Below are 24,495 nucleotides of genomic sequence, written 5' to 3'. Positions count from 1 at the left end.
CTTTAGATAACTTGCTGCCGCCAAGTCAAAGGCGAAGTATATGATAGTATGGCTTATGGCAATTTCATATTATTTGAGAAACTTAGAAAATTGCCTACAGTTTACCAGAAACAGTTTTGTGGCATATTTTAAAGAACTGAAAGTAACTATAAAACCGTCAATACTGTAAGAATTATACTCCATGGTTAAGGCAAAGATGTACATATGTGAAACATGATATCAACATGAAATGTAAACTTAGTTATGTGGCGAAAACGATAGTCAGACGGATACAAGGCGAAAAATCAAGATACTTGTATGAAAATAGGTATACGGGTAATAAAAATACAAGACACGTGTAAAAGATACGGTGATAAAGATTTACGTGCTAGTTATATTTTGTGTGTAGTTTACTTTTAGTTTTTCTAAAAATAAAACTGGGGTTTTTTTTATTTATAATTCATTGCATGTTTGAGAAAAGCACTATACATAATATGTACCTAGGCGTGAAAAGGGGTTGCCGGCCTCATAACTTTTCGATTTGTAATTTCTATTCGGCCGGCAACCCCTTACTTCACGGCCTCTGTAGTAATGTACTATTTGCTACTTAGGTGCCAAACTTATGTTATAAATACGAGTATATTATTAAAATTACCTAGCAACCAAATTCGGAACAAGACAATGTTATTGAAACAGGAAATCAGGTTTTATTATCCCTTACTTAAAACTGCAGGCTTTAACTGCCGTTTTACCTTAATTTTATCATAACGGTGAAACGGTATCTCTTAAGATTTCCTTTGTCGAATTATTACCCTTTTATTAATATATGGCAACATTAACTACCAGTCGTTAAGTTGAAGCGGCTGGGGAAATTTCTCAAGCAGCGTGAAGGAGGTTATTCACGGTAATAAAAATAAAGTTTTAGGTGTTGAGTATTTTACGCAAGTACCTTCTTCAGGAATATCCCAGTAGCTGTGGCAATTTTTAATCAATGATGAATTAGAGTGATGACGTCAGCGTTTTGGTGGGGAAATCAAATAATAGCTCCGAGGTCGGTTTTGGGACACGGCGACTGCAGTTAACTTCGATGTTATCTGTGTGCTCGCATGTGGTTGACTTAGCCAATCTTATTGACAAATTAACGCGATTATTGCTGCCGTACAAGAACACCATTGACATAATTATATGGTATTGCCGCAGTCGTCGGTTGTTATTCAAATAAAAGTTACGCTGCGTCTTACGTAATAGTACGAAGGCGAACACTCGCGAACGCGAAGCGAAGCGGCGCGGCGCGTCGTGACGGGCCCAACTGGTCCAAGGCGTTCGCGTTCGCGTTCGCAGCGAGATCGCCCACGTAGGACACTTCTATAGGTATCAAAGGATTGATTGAATCCGCTCCGCGCCGCGCCGCATCGCTTCGCGTTCGCGTGTTGTTCACCTACGTAGTATGCTGCGTTACATTGTGATGGCGAGTGTTTTTCTTTGATAAATTGAGTTGTCGTTGCTACATTGCTGACGCGATTAGAATGTTCAATACGCTCATTTTACGAAATTGACAGTGCAATCCAAATGTTACTATAGTAATAATATTACAAACTAATTCGGTTTCTACTCCCGAAATCGCCTACGTATAATTTAGCGATAAAAACTATCCTTAACCTTCCCCGGGCCTCAAACTATCTCTAGATAAAATTTCATTTAACTCGTTTCAGCGGTTTTTTAAGCGTGAAGGGGCAGACAGACAGATAGACAGACAGACAGAGACAGTGTTACTATCTCATTTATGATATTAATTGGGATTGGAATATAATTAAATAAGCATCTTTTATATAAATCGCTTCCTGACATACTTACTCTGTGTAATTTTAATTAAAATTAATTTCAAAATGAGCATTCTAATTTACATGCAACTTAACACTTGTTTCAACACCAAAATAATATAATTATAATGAAGTGATTCCTTTTTAAATTCAGGTGTTGAATAAGGGAAGGATAATTAATCTTAGCGATGTTTGTAGTAGCAGTAGTGGCATAGGTATAATGTTTTTTTTTTCTCCTATAAATTAAAAAAACTTGTTTACTTTTGTGTAAAATTCCTATTATTCTTAATATGTATAATAATATTCCTATTATTTTCAACATCGTGAAGTTCGTAAGAACCAACTTCAACTTGTTTCCTCTTAGGGCGGGTAACCTAAGATGTTTACGAAACAGGAACAGAGGGATGCTCGAAACTACCAGCTTCAGACTGACCAAATCTGCCAAAACGACCTATGCTATGGGCCCAAAAATATATAATTCTATCCCTGAAAAAATAACTGTGATATCACATGATAATGTATTTAATAGTAAATTGAAGAAATGCCTAATTGACAACGCCTTTTATGACTTACAAGATCTATTGCAAATGTAAAATATAATATAATATGCTAGTATTTAATTTTGTAATTACATTTTTGAACATGTGTGAATAATTTTACTTTTATTGTTTCGATGTTGAAATAAATAGAAATTTTAATTGTTATTCCACTAATTGTAATTGTGTTTTGTATTTTGACGTGTAATAATGTATGTGTATATTATTAATAAATATGAATATGAGTTGAGTTGACTAACTGATCTGCCAAAAGGTAGTAAGTTTACATCTTTCACGCCTTGTATCGTCTCTGGTATTTCCTCGCCCTCGCACATAGCCAATATAAATGCCGTTGTTTAAGCAACGAGTTGCTAAAAGGTCGCCGCCTCCAGCTTTCCTGATTCCGTACTCTGCTCTAATGAAACGCATTAATAACATCTGTGCACACTAAAACGTCTTTTGTTTCATATGCGAGTCAAGAATTGTTCGTCTCTTCGTTACATTTCCTATTTTATCCAACAACAATATTACAAATAAATAACTAAGGTATATTTTACTTAATTAGGTATAACTTAGTTTTAGTTATAACATCAAATACATCTGTGCACAATAAAACGTCTTTTGTTTCATATGCGAGTCAAGAATTGTTCGTCTCTTCGTTACATTTCCTATTTTATCCAACGACAAAATTACAAATAAATAATTAAGGTATATTTTACTCAATTAGGTATAATTTAGTTTGTTATATTTATTATTATTATCATGTTTAATTATAGTCATAACGTTGTCCCGGTTTTTTTTGCTACGGCTCATGGGAGCCTGAGAGTGTTACCTCCCTGTCACACTTACGTACGAATTTACAAGTGTGACAGAGAGGCAACATATCGAACGTGGTTCGCGGTAGGCCCTGAGGGTCCGCTTGGCAACTTATCGCAGGAACTAGCGTAAGCACTAGTTATTACGATTGTCAAGTTTAAAGCCCGTCACAGACAGAGCGATAATATAGGTATATCGGAAGATACCGTAAGATACGGCATCATACGATATATTTTACGTACTATTTGTCAGAGTCCACACACGAAGCTGTAATAAAAAAAAAAAAAAAAATTTAAACTTTATTTTTATAAAAAAAAACATGTAATATTTAACTTAACTACTAATCTTAAATTAAAAAGATTTTTTGAGTTAAGGAGTCTTATCTTATATTCAATATTTATACATATAATTTTTTTCTAGGTACATAGGTCATATATTAAATTAAGCGATTTCGGTAGACTGGCCTCTTATTTTAATTAAGTATTTTTTAATAATATTTCTTGCTTGTTTACTCGTTCGTCCTTCTATAAATGTTAATAATTCCTCTGAAAATCTATTCAAGGTACTCGGTAAGATGTACTTCCACACTCTTTGCCCGTATACATTGTTTGTTTTTTCAACTTCAAATGTCGGAAGGTTCGCTAGGTTACGTAATCGCGCGGGTCGTGTTTTTTTCCTTAATTCTGTTATATGGTTATAGTATTGGGTTATAATGGCTAAATCAACCTTTTCAAACACCGTTAGCACTTTGCAGTATTTGAATAGATTTTCATAGTTATTTTTGAATTTATATTTGATTTTTGTAGGTACAATCGTTTTAAGTAGACGTAATTGTAAGTTATAAATGTCGTTTAGATATGTTTTGTATGTTCTTCCATAACTTTCTAAACCGTAACTTATGAGGGAATCGGCCATTGCCATGTACAAAAGTCTTAATGTAGTGTAGGGAACTTTGTTTTTAAGTATAAATAGTTTTGACAGAATAGCAGCGTTTTACCTTACAATAAAACGCTTATTAAGCGAAATACCTTATTTGAAGCCTATATTATAATATTTGAGAGAGCGATGCAGTTTGTCAGTGACGAGCGGTTCCGGTTCATGATTGTGCTGACATCTACCGGCATGTTTCCACTTTACCAATTTCAGTTTTAACCCCTTCCAACTTCACCAGCGACCGTGGCGTGCGGCCTCGGATTTAGTTCATTGGGTCTCAAAATATACCATAATAAAACAAAGTTGCAATATACCACTTACCAAAGGGTTGAGTTCATTTATTATTCCGATGTGTAATAAAACAAAGACATACACTGGTATCACTGGTATGCACTGGCATTGAACTGTAAAGACAGTAGATGTTGCGATTTGCATATTGCATGGTATAGGTTAAAATGCAGCGTGCCAAAAGTACCCTCAACGGGCATAATAAAATAAAAGTGATGTGGTTTATTGCAACTGAGTGTTGTAGCCACAGGCGAAGTTAAAAATATAGGCTTCAAATAAGGTATTTCGCTTAATAAGCGTTTTATTGTAAGGTAAAACGCTGCTATTAAGCTTCTGTACCGTTATTTGAAGCCTATATTATAATATTTGAGACGTGTCTGTGATCGCCTGGTGGTCAGAAAACGCCAATGTGACTTATGTGACTCATTTATACTCATAAGTGAAACTGGTGGAAACAACTAGTACAAGTGCACTTAACAATCCGGGTACATGGATGAATGTGAAATAGACTAATGGGCTAAGTGTGTAGTGACATATTTTACTACACCTAATTATTTATAGGTGGGTAATTAGGGTTGTCAAAAACTGAATGTATATAGATATCAGTATGTTTATTAAAAATTATTTCTGACAACCTTATTATATTTTATTTCATCCATCCCACAAATGTATTCAGGCCATAATTTGTGTTTGTATTCTTTTTCAATATTTATTATTGTATTCAACGTATTTACCTTGCAACGAGGAAAATAAACCTTGATTGTTGAAAATTTTAAGTGTCATTTACCCATGTAATAATACCCGACATTAGTAATGATAAGGCAGGATACAATTTATTTTACAGGCACCCAAAAACGAGTTTTCAATACATTCCTCCGAGCCTCACTTGTTTCTTTTTAAAAGTCTTAGTATTTGAGGCAGGTAATTAACATGTAAAGTGCACTTGTCACCACAGTGTAAACGTGATCAGGGCTTTCGGTCAATCAATTAAAGGATTAACTCATTAGCTACCATTATTTTCTAGCTATGGTACAATCTTGAATAACAATTAGATCGTGAATGATATTATGTTGACAAGTTAATTTCGGTAGGGCTATAACAACTTTCTGTTGCCCATCTGAAGAAGTTACCTCAGCCAGGTACCCAACATGAACTCTCTGTCGTTGTGTAGGTACAGTGCTCAGCAGCTGAGTCTCAGCTATTCATAATGTGAATGCCCTTGTTATAGGTATATACATTTTGTATAAAACTAAACTTTTCTATGATAGTCGCTATGTTGGTAAAGCCTAACTCCACAGAATATTCCAAAATATTCTCGGGCCTAAGCCCATACTAACCAACCTATTATGTGGTTTTATTTTATTACACGAGCAATAATTAGAGCCGGTATGGTAAGTATAATATTAATCCGAGAGCTGTATTACCGCAAGAATAACAGTAAGATGTTCCTCTCATTACTATTTGTGAAAATATGTAACATCCTGCAAGATGTATATAATATTAGTATATTAGGGCGTACGACATATATAACTTAACTTGGCCTTTGGTTTTAGATTAAACACGTAGTGACCGTATCTGATCAAAGTCATAAGCAAGTGCTGTATTATTGGTAATAAAAACCCCGTAAATTCCGGTTAACCAGCTACAACAACTGAATCTAAGCTCTGTCCAGAGAATTGCTCTTCCCTTTGGTTCTTTGTGCCGTTTGATATTTTACACATTAGGTACTTTGTTTTCGTTTCTGTTTAGCCAAGGTTTGGCCCGTGCATAGACGACAGATCTGCGTAGTGTTTCAAAACAAATATTTGCATTCGCATAATTTAAACCTATAACAGCCATGCTACCCGGAAGACGGCTACAAAGCTAGGGTGTTTTGTCTACAACAGCACCTTATTTCGGGATTACTTGTACTACCCGTAGTGCAAGCTCAAGAAAGAGCAAGATATATTTATATATAGATTATAGATTTAACTGATGTTATTATCTGGCGGGTTAGGTAGGTAAGGTCAATGACCTTCGCGTGTAAAATGATCAGCCTTCAATCATTTGGCATTAAGCACCCTTCTTCTTTTTATGTTTTTGAAGAGAAACGAAAGAAAAATAGTGATGTAGCTTTCAAATGAAGTGCCTTAAAGTGTCAAACGTGATTTGAGCACCAATTCAACCTGCCGCCTGGGCTATGGCGCAGGCACCTAGCTTTAAATCTTATCAACCCTCTATATTAGGATGATTTAAATAATAGTTATCTGAGTGAGCTTACTGATTCGCGCATGTATTTGTACCATTCTCACAAAGCTAATACTGTTTTTAAAATATTGTTACCAAAAACAATAAATATGGGAGGAATTTCACCGGACACCATTAATGAGCATTAGTACAGTAATAACCATCGAGATTACCTTATTACTGCTTCCTGAGTAATTTTTAGCTTTTGATATTTAGAAACAAACTGACCGTTTTTTATATTGTTGGATTTTAACCCATTGATACATGTATGTAAATTCTTTCAGCTTATTAACTTAAGGGATTGGATCAGTTTTCCAGAAAATGACCTTTGTCCCCATTCCTTAAAAACGTGCGAGTCTGCGAGGGCTCTGTTGTTAACCTGAAGTTGTCTAGGGAATCTAGGACATTTATATCATTAACGTGTGTTATTCATCTGGATTGATAAACAAAATGGCTTTGTTTCATTTGGATTGATACTCTGAGTAGATGAGTTGCAATGTGAGAGTCATACACATTTTATACATATAGTAATTTGCTTACCTCGTTCACGTCTTTCCTGAAGACAATGCAAAGTTAAGGGAATCTAAAGTTCTTACAATGCACCCTTGCAGGTGGGATACATTGTATCAAACATTTATAATTATATGCAGAGAAGGAACCTTTCTCTTAATGTTTTGACCCACATGGGATTAATCCCATCATTTAAATGATGAATTTTTGGCCTGAGCCAGTCAAGAGTAATGTATTTCTACCTTTTAATGAATGAATAAACTGAAAATGAATGAAAAAATTAACAACTTTAGGCACTAGTGGCCCATTAACTTGCAATCGCAATGACTTGCATCATATGTGGCGCCGGGGCGGCCCGCTGGTTATGGCAAACAAAATTAAATTTTAAAATTTTAGTTCAACGATTAGTATCATGAACTTTATAAAATCGTGACCTTGGCCCTGGCATAGGAATTACACAATTATTTGCTTGATTGAATGAACCGCGTCTGAACCCACTTCTAACCTAATCGATTGGTTTGTTAAAAACGGGGTTCATGGTGCTTATGGTGATTTCTAATCTTACTGCCCTAAAAGCCAGTTAACCCACTCAATGCCAGAGCGAACTACGCGTTGCTAGCGAGACACGAGAAAAACAGTATGTAGCGAAAAGCGTCTACGAAAGGGAACCCGCCTAGCGGGTCGCTGGCAGTGAGTGTGTTACTTATTTTATCTTTTTAGGGTCTTATAATATTAAGACTTAGGGTCTCCCCGGGAGAATTTAATGTTTATTAGTGAGGTGTGTTTTTGCAGCAAAACGAAAGTGTAAATAATTTTTCAAATGCCTTGCGTAGGCAGAGATTTACATGGAGGCGAATCATTTTTTACACATTGAAAAACATGTATACTTGTATCATATTTGCTTTGTAGTAGCAATATTTGGTTAATAAACTCCTGAACTAATTGCTACGCGCTTGCACAGCAGGCTAATGTATATTGCACGCCTTGCGCAGGCATGTTGTATGATATTAATATACCTAGCTTAAACAGTTTTAGTGTAACTGTAACTACTAAAAACCCAGTAACAACAGTTCCAGAACAATGTCCAACTATTAGCTTTTCGCCCAATGACTAATCATTTTTACACGCCTTACGCGGGCGGTAATAAAAGGTCTTGGCGTTTGGAGCCATGTTGATTGTATTATACCAGTGTTATAGTATTTTGCTTCATCTACTAGCTTCTCATGATAATGAAACTCGCACGCCTTGCGCAGGCGACGGGTCTTCAGCTGGCTAAATAATAATATTCACACGCCTTACGCAGGCAGGCAATTTTAAGTATGTTATTTGAATTCTAAAGCATAGCACAGCATAGCTTATCAGCACATATTTTAATAAACTTTCCGGCAATACCCGCTTGCGCAGTGGGTAATTGCTGTAGTATTTAGGGCTTGGCGGATATCCATTATATAAGTTACGTTATGGTGGTAAATTTCTCCACACCTTGCGCAGGTGGGAAATCTTAGAGTATGCTAAGTCAACAGAACATAATGCACCATTGTACTACTCTGCTTATGCAGCAGGAATGTATGCCTTGTGCAGGCAGCGGCTCCGTAACCACCAGACCTCCCAGCCTCAATTACGTTACTCAGTTTTTTCACAAGAGTTATTGTTATAGCAAAGGGTAAAATAGTGCCCCTCCTGTATGCTGTTATACATATACATATATATACGAAATCAACATTTTGTATGTATAAAAATACTTATTAACCACAATTCATAACAACACAAACTGGATAGAGATACCTCAGTTTTACATACAAGAGTTTCACTTTCCAATCCCTTGCTTGAACTAGCAGGCAGCTTTTAACAGCTAAGTATTTATTGTTAGGTACAAAACCCTTAATTGAAAATAAAATTCAAAGGTGCTGACGGTACCGTGACTACCGTGCAACCAAAGTTGGCAATACTTAAGAGAAAACTTTCCAAAGACTATAGACACAAAGATCGAAAAGGGAGGTTTTCGATGTAGGTTTGTTAGTTACCTTTCGCTCTTCAGAGCGGAAATAGAAGCCCAGCGATAGCTGGGCTTCGTCGACTTTAAGGCAGATAGGACCCTAGTTTGGAAGCGACTAGAGTAACTGTTTAATGGTGCCAATACCAAATATGGCATTTCTTTATTTTTGTGATATTTCGATTTCAATGCAAAGGAAAATAATTTTTATTACAGCAGCACAGTAACAGAAAATGTGGAAATGCACGGAAAATATCAGGTCATAGGTATATCCTCACTATCATTAACACTGTAATTACTTTAGCCTAAAAATACTAAATGCAAACACACAGTGATTACTTAGCATAAATTACGACGTCATAGAGCGCGTCTGTTTAAGACCTTTGAAATTAGGCAGTTCTATTTTGAAATAGAAACCGTTATAACCTCCCTTTCGGAGGACACTAAAACGGAGGCCTATAAATTGCCATTTTCACTTTTTCAAGGGCCTGTTCCGTGCCTTAAGACGAATCGATTCACGGTAAACAAAATAAAATAAAAGTCGCTTACTTACGGCGACCGCTGCGCTGCGCTCGCGATGTGAATCGATCACGTGTCAGCTTCTCTAAACACTTAACGAACCCGAGCTGTCCGTCAAATGTTTTAAATTTAAATTATATTAATAATCGAACGGTAACACCGTTTAAAAAAAAAAAAATACTTTTAATTAGTACTTACAAAAAATTCTAAGAATTTAAGAATTTCTATGAATTTTTTGTAGTGAACCGAACGTTCCGACAAACAGAACGCCAATGAACTAAATCCGAGGCCGCACGCCACGGTCGCTGGTGAAGTTGGAAGGGGTTAAAACTGAAATTGGTAAAGTGGAAACATGCCGGTAGATGTCAGCACAATCATGAACCGGAACCGCTCGTCACTGACAAACTGCATCGCTCTCTCAAATATTATAATATAGGCTTCAAATAACGGTACAGAAGCTTAATAGCTCTAAGTTTGTTACAAAAATGATTAACATGTGGATTCCAGTTGAATTTCTGGTCTATTTTTAGTCCAAGGTAGGTGTGTTCCTGTACAATCTCCAGGTGAGCACAGTTACAGGCCGCACGGGGCATGTGCATACATTTATGTTCGTGGGCCACGATTTTTGGCGTTATGGTTACATTTTTATAAGGTGAGTGTATATACATAAGTTTCGTTTTAGAGTAATTTAGCGATAAACCTAGATCGTGGGCCCATTTGCACAGTGCATCATGTCCTGTGCAGTCTCCAAGTCCTCGTGGGCTACAATTATACATGTGTCGTCTGCGAACTGATATACGGATCCATGTTGGAATATATGATACATATCATTAACGTATAATAAATATTCCGTCGGAGCTAAAATTGAGCCTTGTGCGGTGCCGCATAAGGTCGGAATTAGGTCGCTTTGTTCGCCTGCGATGCTAACCGCGTTGTGTCTGTTACTATGATAATTTTTTATGACATCCAGCATGGGTCCTTGTATACCATTTTGTTTTAGTTTTTCATAAAGTGTACTGTGACATAAAGTGTCAAATGCCTTAGAAAAGTCGATCATTATGGCGAGTACATGGTGTTTTTTATCTAGGTAGTCATTGATTTCATCAGTGAATAAGGACAGAAGTTGCGACGTACTTTTATTCCGCTGGAAACCAAATTGCTTTTCGTGTATTATGCCGTTACTTGATAGGAATGTACTTATCGAGTTACCTAGGTATTTTTCTATAATTTTATCTATGACCGATAAAATTGTTATCGGCCTATAATTATTAGTATCTGTGTAACTACCTTTTTTATGTATGGGTCTTACAATTCCCACTTTTAACTTATCAGGATATGTAGATTTTGCTATGCATAAATTAATTAAGTGAGTCAGAACAGGCGTAATTTGTCCGGAGATGTACTTTATGTCTTTAGCTCTTATCTTGTCATATCCTGGGCTTTTTTTGTCATCCATTTGTAATATGATTTTATGTAAAATTTCTTCATTGATTTTTTTTAATCGCATTGACACCAATGGAGAATTTATATAATTTTTCTCATCAAGTAACGGCGTATTACAGTTTATTTTAATGTTGTTGACATTACTATCGAAGTCGATAGCAAATTTGTTACATAATTGTGTTGCTCTTAATCTAAAGGACTTAAGTATCACATCATCGATAGCTTTAACAATTCTACCAGTCAATCTGTTTATTATTCCCCACATTTTTTTTGGATTTTTAAAGTTATTACATATTTCCTTCTTTATACAATTATTTTTGGCGTTACATATCACTCTATTCGTCCTGTTTCTATATTTTTATATACTAACTCATTTTGTTTATTTGTAATGTCCTTTAAATATATTTTTAACAGTTCTTTCTTTTTATCACACATGCTCAATAATTTATCAGTCATCCAGCTACTTTGTTGTCTTTTATTAACATGTATTTTTGTCTTATAGGTACAGTTTTTATAAATTGTCTGGAATTTGCCAATAATGAAATCAATTATTTCATTCGGGTCGCTACAACGAAATGCCGGGCTCCAATCTATTTGACTTAATTCTAGTTTAAGTTTTTCATTATTTAACTTGTTTACAGTTTTATTGTTAATTACTCTGGCCTCGCTGATAAGAGCGAGTCCTATTATGTAATGGTCGGCCGGCGCTTCTCGAACAACAGCTGAGCGCGCAGAATACCTAAATGCACCTCGCTTGCATGCGTCACGAATGAACAAATGATCAATACATGATTTGGATGTTCCATTTATGTTCGACTCGACTCTCGTAAACTGTGAAATACAACAATCAAATCCCAGTTCATTTAAGCTGTTTATGTACGACTTTACAGTAGTGTCTGTGCACGAAATGTCAATGTTCATATCACCTATCAGTATACAGTCCGATTGACTAGGATACTTTGATAGCAAATGCGACAATTCACTAATAAAAGCAGACTTACTTAGATTCGGCGGTCTATAAATTGAACACAAGTTTACTTTATTGCCCTGAAATATTTCCACTTCGCCATATAAACACTCGAAGAACATTGTCTTTACGGGGATCTTGATGAAAGAAATACTTTTATGCGCGTAGATAATAATGCCGCCTCCTTTTCGTTGGGTTCGCAGCTCTGTGTACATAACATAGTCGTCAATCGTAAACAAACTTGCAGTTGTTTCTGTGATGTTAGCTTCCGTTAATATTATTAAATGTATTAATCTTGGACTACTGGCGGCGATGTACTCTAGTTGAGAGTGGTTTTTAATTGTTGATCTTATGTTGACGTGCAATAAAATCAGTTTATTTTGCGCGTCTGATATGTTTTGCATAAAATCTGACCATGAGTCGTGGGATGTTTCTACTTTATTTAGGTCAACTGTATGCATTTTACGCACATTAATTAAATTTTGACAGGTTGACTTAAAATGTTGGATAAGTACGAGATAATAATAGTAGTAGGCACTTCGGTACGTACCTATGTTTTTTGCAATTCCTTACCCACTCGCTCGATGTCTTTTTCATTTTTGATGTAGTATATTTTATTGTCACCGTCTTTTTTGCGCACCATATATATACCTATTTTGGTATCTTGCGATATATTTTGGTATATTTCGTCTCACAATGTAGGTGCTAGACAGAGAGCGATATATATTTTGATATCGTTGGCGTGTGTGGTGCTTAGTAATACTCTAAGATATCTGTCGGTATCTGTCGGTATTTTACGGTATCTGCCGATATATTATCGCTCCGTCTGTGACGGACTTAATGTGTACAGAAAACTTGGACTGTGTTAATATGTATTTAAATGAATAAAGACGAATAGAACTTTTAACACATTAAGCTAGCTGGCTCATTTTCCGTAAATAAAAAAAAGTTTCATACAATAAACGTATCGTATGTATAAACCTCTAAGTTTTAAATATACAGCTTTGGTAATAAAATAATAAAGTGAATTTTATAAATTTTGCTATTGAAAAACTACGAACAACATAAACGGATGTCGGAATGTCGACGGAAGCCGCCATCTTGAGTTTGAAACACACTGTCAAGTATTACACGGACAGGCAAACACCTGTCTATGCATGTTTTATGGATCTGTCGAAAGCCTTCGACACGATTTCCTACGACATTCTCTGGCGTAAGATGGGTGATATAGGGCTTCCACCAGAGCTGATCTCACTGTTTAGATACTGGTACCTGAACCAGGAGAATACGGTTAGGTGGGCGGGTGAGTTGTCGAATCCCCAGAGACTGGAGTGCGGAGTAAGGCAGGGGGGGTTGAGCTCGCCTCTGCTCTTCAGCCTATATGTCAATGCATTGATCGAGGAGCTCAGCAGCATGTATGTCGGATGTTTTGTGGACGGTGTCTGCGTCAATAATTTAAGTTACGCAGACGACATGGTCCTGTTGGCCCCCTCGGTCACTGCATTGCGCCGGCTAATTGCTGTCTGTGAGACATATGCGGCCTCGCACGGTCTCTCATATAATGTTAAAAAGACCGAGTACATGGTCTTTAAAGCTGGCAGCAAATGTCCTTTCTTTTTTCCTCCCATTGTACTTAATGGTGTTCCACTTACGCGGGTTACTAAATTTAAATACTTAGGACATTTGCTGACAGACGACCTGAGGGACGATGCCGATATGGAGAGGGAGCGCAGAGCGTTGTCAGTCCGTGCGAACATGCTGGCCCGCAGATTTGCACGATGTACAAATTCTGTCAAAATAACCTTATTTAAGGCATACTGCACATCACTGTACTCGTCAAGTCTGTGGGTCAATTACACGCAGCGGGCTTACAATGCTCTGCGTGTACAGTATTACAACGCATTTAGGGTGCTACTACGGCTTCCACGATACTGCAGCGCGTCGACTATGTTTGCTGAGGCGCGGACTGATAGCTTCGACGCTATCTGGCGTAAGAAAACGTCCTCGCTCTTAAGTAGGATACGTGGGAGCAGTAATAGCATCTTAAACATGATAGCTAATAAGCTTGATTGTCCTTTGATGTGGAAATTGTGTCAAAGGACAAAATCTGTGTTTATTATTAAGTACTAACGTAGGCTAGGATCAACTAACACTCTTTGGACCATTTTGTTGTCTTTAATAAAATAAAATAAATAAATAAAAAGTTATCTGTACTAGAAATTTATTAGAGGGTACGCGAGTCGAGCGTGTACGATTGAGTAACATTATTATTATTTCAAATTTAGTACATTATTGACGGCGACACATGAAAAGGTGCAACATCGAGCCCTCTCAGTGGGAAGGTTTGGCAGCACAGCGTCCTACGCAGGCTGGTGCAGGACACGGTGCGCGATTTCGAGGAGCAACGTAAAGTTGACCTCGACGCACAACGCGACGAACTGAAAGCACGCCAGCCTGCTCGCATTCACTACCACTACGTGGCTGGTGTCCTCAAGTGCCCTCAATGAAAATGAAAATTTATTAGTAACATTAGGTTACAGGTCAGGGATGTATAAAATTTGAAAATTCGTACAGTATCAATATATACAGTATACATATACCTATAAGTATATTACACATTCAATTTGTATGTCACAATTATAAGTACATTTTTATTATAAGTACATTAATATTCATCTATGTCATAAAATGGTGATTTTAGTAACCAGTGTTTTAATCTACTTTTAAAATTATGGAAGGAAGGTGCATCCTTGATACTTTTCGGTAGGTGGTTGTATATACGTGGGCCAAGTACATAGGCTGATCGTCCACTTTTCGCTAACTTATATGGCACAGATGAGAGGCAGCCCGCGTTCTTGTTACTACGCAGATGGCGATTTAGATTAACCTTAAAGGTCAGGCTGCGTAGCCAACATACCAATCGCTTACGCCCCGTAGCGATCGAAACGCAACTGTCACTATCACACTAATATGGAAGAGCGATAGAGAGACATAAAGCGTTTCGCTGTCGAAGCGATAGCGATTGTCACCTCGGCTGGGCCGGCAGCTACGCCAGCCATCTTCGCGCGCACGAGCGCCGAGCAAACTAGGAGTCAAAGTGGTCGCCATGGCCGAAATCGGCCGAAAAGATCATCGTCATCGTCATCATCGGTACATTATTAAAATAATATTTTTTCTGTTTTAAAAAAATTCGAATTAAAATGATTGATGGTGTTTATGTAAAGTTGCAGACTTGAAAAACAGACGTCCATACTGACTGTCCATGAAGAAAGAGTTCCTACTTATTTACTATAAGTAATCAGATTTACAATTTCACACACATAATATATACCCACGCTCAATACCAACAATATTAATTAAAGTCATGAACATAAATACATAACACATAATTAACGGAAGGTCAATTATTTCCTAAACTTAGATAACGTTAATGAATCTTGTCTTTAGGCGTATTAGGCTATCTGATCAGGTATATGTTTATTTTTTCCTTATCTTTATTACGATGAAAATATTTTTGCTGCCGGCACAAAATAGTAAATAGTACCCTTGAGGAGTGATGTGTTCAACAGGCTGATAAATTTGAAGGTATTAAAAATAATTTATTATCTATTAATGCAGTGATTATTTTTCCTGACCCTGGATAGCTGTCAATTGTAACAGAAGGAATCGATATAAAAATTAAAAAAACAAACAACTTCACATAGGACTCAATTTTCAAGTGAATTTACTTAGAATCTCTTAGCCTTATCCAAGATTAGTAAGCGGTGATTTCAAAAGTGGTTCAGTCGACCCCGGTAACCGGACCGTAATGTTAAACTCTCCGAAGCATCTATATCTTGCTTTGACATTTAAGATTGATTAAGATTTAATAGATAATTTGGTACTTATTTATAAATAAGGGTATTCCCAGTTTCCCAACAAACCAATAACAACTAAATATAACTCTTAGAAGCCATATTAATCTTATACCTTTAAACGAGCAATGCTTGTATATATATTTATATAATTCGGAGACAATTGCTATATAGGGGTCATTGTTCATATGGGGGTTTTCGGGGACGAAAAATCAATCTAGCTAGATCTTATCTCTGGGAAAACGCGCATTTTTAGCGTAGCAGTAAACACTTTATTGTACAAAAATCAAAATAAAACAGGAAAAATAACATGCGTCATTAGTACAAAGGCAAACTTATCCCTTTAAGGGATCTCTTCCAGTTAACCGTGGAGCAATGTTTTCCGAGAAAAGCTCGGTCTCCCAGATATTTTGCATTACCTAATTAAGCAGCTACATCAGTAATAAATAACCAATAAAGGCACATGAAACTTTTGTTCAAGTATAATTGATTGTAGTCTGATATTAGATGAACAATATAATTAATCACTAGAAATTAAGTTAATTGTAAACGAAACTAGTAATTCAGATAAATATTTTGTTTAAAATTGTGCATTGAGTTAGGTGATCCTTAAAATAAATTAAAATCTAATTTTGATGAGCCATGTTAATTTCAATATCTTTGTTCATAATATAAAAACATTTTAATAAGAATATTTGTAGACTAATTGGTTTTTTAATTTAGAAACGTTTTGAAAACCGATATCATTGCAACTCGATACTTTGTTTTTTTTTTTTTACATTTCAGCATTTTTAAAAGTTAGGTTGCAAGTCAAAAAACTTTACAATATGACTCCATATTGAAATTTCAGATTATTGTAATATTTTAGCTTTGATTAAAAACGAACCGTTAATCTTAGTCACGAAATTTAGCCTCGATATTATTATGAAGTTTGCTAATTAAAGCTATCGTTAGCTAACATTCAACTAATTTCAAATTTGTGACAAACTTTCAATATGAAAAAGGTTTTTTTATTATTATTAAATTTTGCGGCGCCCTTCAAGTTTTGTAACCAAAATTGCTTATACATATTTGAAGTAGGTAAGGTGCTGGGCGAATAGTACTGCTGACTGTACATGGAGGGCGATTCACACTTTATAATCTTGTTATGAAATTGTTATAAATAGGATTCTGTCAGCTGTCACTAGTAATAAATAAAAAACCGGCCAAGTGCGAGTCGGACTCGCGCACGAAGGGTTCCGTACCATTACGGAAAAAAATAGCAAAAAAATCACGTTTGTTGTATGGGAGCCCCATTTAAATATTTATATTATTCTGTTTTTAGTATTTGTTGTTATAGCGGCAACAGCAAATTTAATACATCATCTGTGAAAATTTCAACTGTCTAGCTATCACGGTTCATGAGATACAGCTTGGCGACAGACAGACGGACAGACGGACTGCGGAGTCTTAGTAATAGGGTCCCGTTTTTACCCTTTGGGTACGGAACCATAAGAATCAAGCAGAATAGTACTGTAATCAGCTGAAAGATCATATCCATTACCGTTTCATAACGAGATTATAAAGTTCGAATGGCCCTTATTTTAAATGGATAAGCTTCAGAACTATCGTCGATCCAATTGAATTCTAATAAAACCATTTCAATAATTCGACAACGAGCAACTCGGGTAAGATACAAGCAATCCAATTTCCACAACAACGTACAAAATCAACACTATCACTGGTAAAATATTCCAAACTATCGCGCGAGCACAATCTACTTATTTACACAAAATAATCACATTAGTTGTTCAAACATTTGTCGGGATTTGGACAAACATACAAGTATTGTGGATCTCAACGGATAGATATTTGATAATGGGGAGATTTGCTATGGTGAAGTTCTATTGCTTCAAACGGAAGCAATGTATGTAAGGCGTATGATGTGTAGGGTAAACTAATAATCAGATAATAGCTGTCGTTTTAAGTGCCTAAAGGAGTTTTATCGAAATTTACTATTTGCGACATGTAAAAACGTTGCAAATAATATTAATTAAAATTTTAACACATTTATTTTACTGAATGCAATATATTGCAGAACGGAAAAGAACATGGAAGTACCTACACAAGCTTACTATTTAATTGAATTTTAATCTGGTCCTCTTCTCCAGTAGCATTTATACGTCATTATGACGTCAGCGACGTCATTATGACGTAATAATGCCGTCATTAAGACGTCGCTGACGTCATTTTGCTACCTGGGCTTAATATCAAAGACTTCCATGGACATGAATCGCTTTAAAAAGGTTAAGGACGCCACATTTTCTACAAGACTCAGTAGATAGTCATCATATCTCCCAGCAGTCTTGAACATTTAACTTTAACTGAGCGCCGTTTACTGTACTGGAGCGACAAAACGTTAAGTCATTACGCTTAACGATTCACAATTTGGAGCATTCTCGAGGATTCCCTTCGGCACTCAGCCGAGAAAATAATCAATCTAGTGTTATAACATGGGTTTACCAATCACGTTGTCAAATGATCATCACTTTATTTCATGATGGAATATTACGAGAAGGTGATATTGTGAAAATATATGAGGTGTTCCATCGACTACTATAGTTTCTATGGATAGTTTTGTGAACGGTTCAGTTGGAAAAAAGGACATTTAATTTTTGATAAAATAAGTCCTTATCATTACCTACATAGTTATAATTTGAGGGAGACATTTTAAATTTGTTATTCGGTTGTCATTTGTTTTTTGGTGATCAGAAAAGGGTCCTTATACTCCTTATGCATATGAAGTATAAGGACCTTTCTCATGATGGAAAGCCACATATGAATATTGTATGCTGGGCGTAGTTAAATTTTAAACAAATTTCAGTCAACATTATAGTTTTGATTGGCTTTGATTTTAGGGTTCCGTACCCAAAGGGTAAAAACGGGACCCTATTACTAAGACTCCGCTGTCCGTCTGTCTGTCTGTCACCAGGTTGTATCCCATGAACCGTTATAGCTAGACAGTTGAAATTTTCACAGATGATGTATTTCTGTTGCCGCTATAAACAACAAATACTAAAAAGTACGGAACCCTCAGTGCGCGAGTCCGACTCGCAATTGGCCGGTTTTTTTAAACGCCCACTTCTTATGTGATTGTTCACTCTTTGTATATAACATTACGAGCTTTAAACACATTAAATCACATCGAAATGTCGGTAAATAAAAATAACAAAATAAATTCGCGATACACCCGATTGTAAATGTGATTTAATATGCATTCTTTGTATAACTAACATCTTTTATAATTGTTTTTGTACTACAGCAGGGGCTTTCCGAATTAAGGTGACATTTTCGATAGCGCCGGCGTCAAAGACAGCAATTATATCGCAACAGTAATGCAGCTGTACAGTTGCCATCCCAACGTCGAAATTGTGTAATTTAATATACAATCTATTTCCGACGTTTCGACGCACGTTTTCAATGACTTTATTCGCGGATGACTGAGTGTTACCTGCGCCAAAATGTCATGAGGTCATGACGTGTAAATGGAAAAAAAACCGGACAAGTACGAGTCGGACTCGCCCACCGAGGGTTCCGTACTTTTTAGTATTTGTTGCTGTAGCGGCAACAGAAATACATCATCAGTGAAAATGTCAACTGTCTAGCTATCACGATTCATGAGATACAGCCTGGTGACAAACAGACGGGCAGACGAACAGACGAACAGACGGACAGCAGAGTCTTAGTAATAGGGTTCCGTTTTTACCCTTTGGGTACGGAACCCTAAAAAGCAAAAGTACATTTGCGAAAGACCGATTAAAATTATGATTTAATATGTATTTTAAAACTTTCCTTTTTGAAGAGAGGCATCGAATTTAATAAATATAATTTATAAGGTCAAAATATAACAAGTACCTATCCCCGGTGTAACTGAAGAAAATACACTACTTTAGTTAGTACTAACCTTGACTTTCATTAAAGAATCCAAGCACCATGATGACTATGACTACGAGTCCAATCTCGAGCCTGTAGCTGACGCGCCAGACCGGCATTTCCAACGTCCGCCACATAGCACCCATGGCTCAACTCATCCTCCATTTGTTGTGTCCGACTTCGATGCCGTGCCTATCGCGTTTTGGGTGCATTCTCTGGAACAAAACAGGCAAACGTGAACGTGTTGCATAAATAACTTCAATATATAAATATTAAAAAATACTATTCTATAATTATCCTTAATAATAACAAAAATCATCTTAAACAACCTCTTACAAATTACTACATATTACTACAAAAAACATACAAACACAAACTTAAAACTATCTAACCCGTTCTGTGGCATGCCTGGTCCAAAAGTCCCCATCACACTCGCAGCATTGCCGCGCTGTATGGCGATGGAGACTTGTTGGACAAGCCAAGACCCAGATCGGGGATCGCTCCCCTATCTCTCAGCCGCCGACTCAGTTCCCGATTAAATATAAATAAATAATATGCGATATGATGCGAGTGCCGATTAAATATAAATAAATATTATGCAACTATCTTACATGAATCTCAGTAAGCTCAATAAGGAGTGGTTTGTGAGTACCAGGCGGTAATAGATAAATACCGTACTTATACCATAAATAGAAAACATCCATAACTCAGGAAAGAAAGAAAATAACTGTGACAAACTCACGAATAAGTGCCCTTTTGAACCCGGAAATTAAAATAAATACTCTTATATGTAATAATTTTCTTATTAGCGATAATTAAGGGTCTTTGTTGTCTACCGTTATTGTTGTAGCGGGTGCCAAAACAGCGTTCCATAAAAGTACCTTTTCTATGTCAATTAATGCCAAATGAATATAACTGGATAATATAGTAAAAACAATATTTCTTACTGAAATATTTGTGTTGTAGGTACCGCTGCACAGTTCAAGTTTCATTAAAAATGTTTACCAATATAAGCATAGGTACCACGCTAAATATATTCGGCACTTCCTGATCAAATCAATAATTCATAAACTCAAGTTTATTTGAACAAATACAAGGGGTAAACAGAATTATCCATCGCTTCCCTTTATTTAAAAATGTTAACTTCAGCTAAATGCTTCAAGTCAAGCTCAACGAAGAACAAACTCGCTAAAATAAATTTTAAGGATGCTTTCACTATGCACGAATCATTTTTCAGAATTATTTCTGGAGAGGTTCTACCCTCCCGTGCCCATGCTATCAACCAAAAACTTCTCAATTAGTGAGTTTACCGCTTACAAAGAAAGTTAAGAAACTTCCTCAGGCCATTAAAGCGTCTTTTTGAATCACCCGAGAGTAGCCTAACGTGCAACTTTTAATGTCTTGGAGTGAACATTTTCTTTGTGTTAATGCCACGGTTGGGTGAGCCAATAAAAAACAGGCGTATAAGCAGATCCAGTGGCGTCCGATATATTTTTGCTCAATCATTTTTAACCAAATACCGCATCTCCGTGAAACTGTGATAGTAAATCCTAGTAAAACCAAAATTACATAATGATACGCAAGTACTGCTAACAGGACAAATCCAAAATAAAATTATTACCTAAAAACAGGTACTTACTAATATTATTATATTCTTAAGTGTACCTAGTAGATATGTGATTACACCAATCACTTTTTTAAATTGGGTAAAAAAGACGTTTTAATAAGTTATGCTCAGTCCTTGTACAATATTGCTGACACGATCTTTAAACGTCAGCTTTGATTAAGATCGTCAAAATGATGAGGAGAAAGTTGTCCAGATGAATACATCAATCACTTTTTTTTAAATTGGGTAAAAAAGACATTTTAATACGTTATGCTAAGTCCTTGTACAATATTGCTGACGAGATCTTTAAACGTCCGCTTTGATTATGATCGTCAAAATGATGATTAGAAAGTTGTCCAGATGAGCATACTTATTTTTATCTCTAATCCATTATTTCAAACTCAGTTTGATTACTATCTACTATGTCCGCTTATACACGGTGTTTCCTGTAACAGGAGCAATAAATGAAACTGGAGGCTGTACGCCTCAAACTGATCAACATTTGTGCAGCAACTTTTTAAAAATATGATTTTTTTTAGATTATACCTTTTTCATACTAATTAAATTTTATTTTCAATATACGCTGCCATCTGTGTGTTTGACGTTTTTTGTCATCCTTTAAACATAACAAATTTTGCAATACATTGCGTCTTAGAATAAACTTTAAAGTGTAATGAAAGTCAAAAGACAAGCTAATTTTAAAAGTTGCTGAACAAATGTTGGTCAGTTTGAGGAGTACAGCTTACAGCCTAATTTATTGCTCCTGTTACAGGAAACACCCGTATATGCAGACATAGTAGACACCCATAACATAATCGTTTTTTTGTTGTTTCTAATCTTAATATTGTTACGAAAATATAAGCATTAAATGAGCAATGATAAAAATGATAATATGTGTGCACTAAAGCACGTAAATATGTGTGCATTTTTCTGTTCCCTGGAGAGAAATTACACTTAAATTACGAGTATTTCATAGCATGTGGTACTTTATCTCGCAAAAAGCTCGCCTGGTAACGCACGAGTAGAAAAAATGACTTAGGTACAGTGCGGGAGGCAACTCCAATAAAATATCCAGTAGGCGCAAACTGGCCAATTAAATAGTTCCTTGTGCAAAATTTTTTTGGTGGTGTTTATATTTGATACACTAAACTTTATTTTCTTTCAGTGAAAAAAGTAATTAATTTCAAAGAAGGAATACATGTAATATTGATATATAAACCAAAAAACACCCTTTAGTTAACCTGGGTGCGTAGCCAACGTGCAATCGTTAACGCTCCGTAGCGAACGAAACGCTGTCACTGTCGCACCAGTGGGGAAGAGTGATAGAGAGAAATGACTACGATACGCTACGGAGCGTTAATGATTGGCACGTTGGCTGCGCGCCCTGAAGGCTCGCAATGATGATGACCTAGCGAAGCAGTAAGATGTACGGCTTTAAGAGGATGTGGGACCAAGCTGCGCCTCGTACCAATGTATTTATTTTATCTTTATACAAAAGAAAAAAAAATCGTACAAAAGGCGGATTTAATGCCAAAAGGCATTCTTTACCAGCCAACTTTAAGGCAAAGCAGAGAGATTGTGGGCGGTGCTACTCTGCTACTACTAACAAAAAAAACCGGCCACGTGCGAGTCGGACTCGCGCACCGAGGGTTCGGTACTTTTAGTATTGGTTGTTATAGCGGCAACAGAAATACATCATCTGTGAAAATTTCAACTGTCTAGCTATTACGGTTCATGAGATACAGCCTGGCAGACAGACGGACAGCGGAGTCTTAGTAATAGGGTCCCGTATTTACCCTTTGGGTACGGAACCCTAAAAACACAAATCAAAATTTATAATTTAAAATTTCACATACTTATTAGGTACATATGCAAGAATATTGAAATATATACATATATAAAACACATTAAGGGACACTTGAACCATTTCACTTTCCCGGGGTTAACCGGTTAAACCTGGAGTTACCATGGTTACCAGTACAATTTGACACTGGGTTAACGGTTTAACGGCTTAACCTCGGGTTAGTGGGATGGTGCAAGTGGCCCTTAGATATATATAATTAAGGAGAAGTCTGCTCCAAAGGCGTGTCACCGGCACGAGAACGAGTTGTTCGACATGAAGCCAATGAGTTTTTTGGAATTTGTGTAATTCGATATTTACCAGTTGATCTTCGGGAAATGAAATCATTGGGTAAGGAAACCGGACTGATTCAAATACTAACAATGACACTGATGTCGGTGAATGTTCGAATTGGCCTCCTAGTTTAATATTTGAGAAAATTCAACATGCCTCTGGTAATAAATTCTTAGTCTCTCATTAATTTCATTTTGCTAATTGATATTTTACTGGTAATAACGCTTTTACATTGTAATCACGTCAGAATCATGTTGCAATTTTAATTCTGCTTAAATCTCGTTGAAATTAATATGACTGTTATAAAAGCGAAAAGGTCAAAAGTAAAAAAAGTTGTATAGTATACGAGTATACTCGTACGCGCACACAATTATTTTTTGTTTAATACTTACATTGTTGTTTTATATTTATATTTATAAGTTTATTCTATTGGACTGTTAAATTAGTGTGTTTTGCAGTCGCAATGCAATTACTTATTGAAGAAAATTAACTAACTAAACCTTAAAAAAAAAAACATATTAAAACAGAACTGCTGAATATGCATGACAACCACATTTAAAGTATGTCAGAAGTTCAAAAACAATTCAGTGCAGAGACGCTAGAGAAATTATTTCCTAACTTAAGCTTCCCGTCAGTATCTCAGCCGGAACTTAGCACACTTTATTTTATTGCTCACTAGTTCGAAACTTACAATCTTGGTTATATGGAGCACGGATTATGCAACTTCTGCTAACGGGATCTTTGACGTCAAGCCAAGAAGTGTGAACCCAGTTGATTATATGAAATAAGATCAAATATCTTTAAGTTGGCTCCAACTCCAACTACAAATAATAATAAAAATGGTTGAACAGATGACCGGTATTTTTGAGGGGCAGCAATGTGATATCACTGTAAGACTAATATTTATGAAACTATGATGAAAACCACACAGTTTAGCAGATTTAACTACATAATAATTT

At 36.1% G+C, this 24,495-nt stretch overlaps 1 protein-coding gene across 1 annotated transcript in view; it reads right to left on the bottom strand.

Annotated features, from left to right (window-relative positions):
* The window catches only part of LOC134754245 (zwei Ig domain protein zig-8-like), a 155,674-nt gene that overhangs the window by 33,870 nt on the left and 97,309 nt on the right, over window positions 1-24,495 (bottom strand). Inside the window, exon 2 of the mRNA XM_063690446.1 lies at window positions 19,828-20,011. Within this exon, the coding sequence (XP_063546516.1) occupies window positions 19,828-19,942 (115 nt within the window). The 5' untranslated portion in view covers window positions 19,943-20,011. The remainder of the gene's footprint in view (window positions 1-19,827; window positions 20,012-24,495) is intronic.

The sequence above is a fragment of the Cydia strobilella genome, chromosome 2, assembly GCF_947568885.1.
Source record: "Cydia strobilella chromosome 2, ilCydStro3.1, whole genome shotgun sequence".
NCBI classification, from domain to species: Eukaryota; Metazoa; Arthropoda; class Insecta; order Lepidoptera; family Tortricidae; genus Cydia; species Cydia strobilella.
The sequence above is the reverse complement of the archived record's forward strand: the minus strand, read 5'-3'. Positions and strand labels throughout refer to the sequence as shown.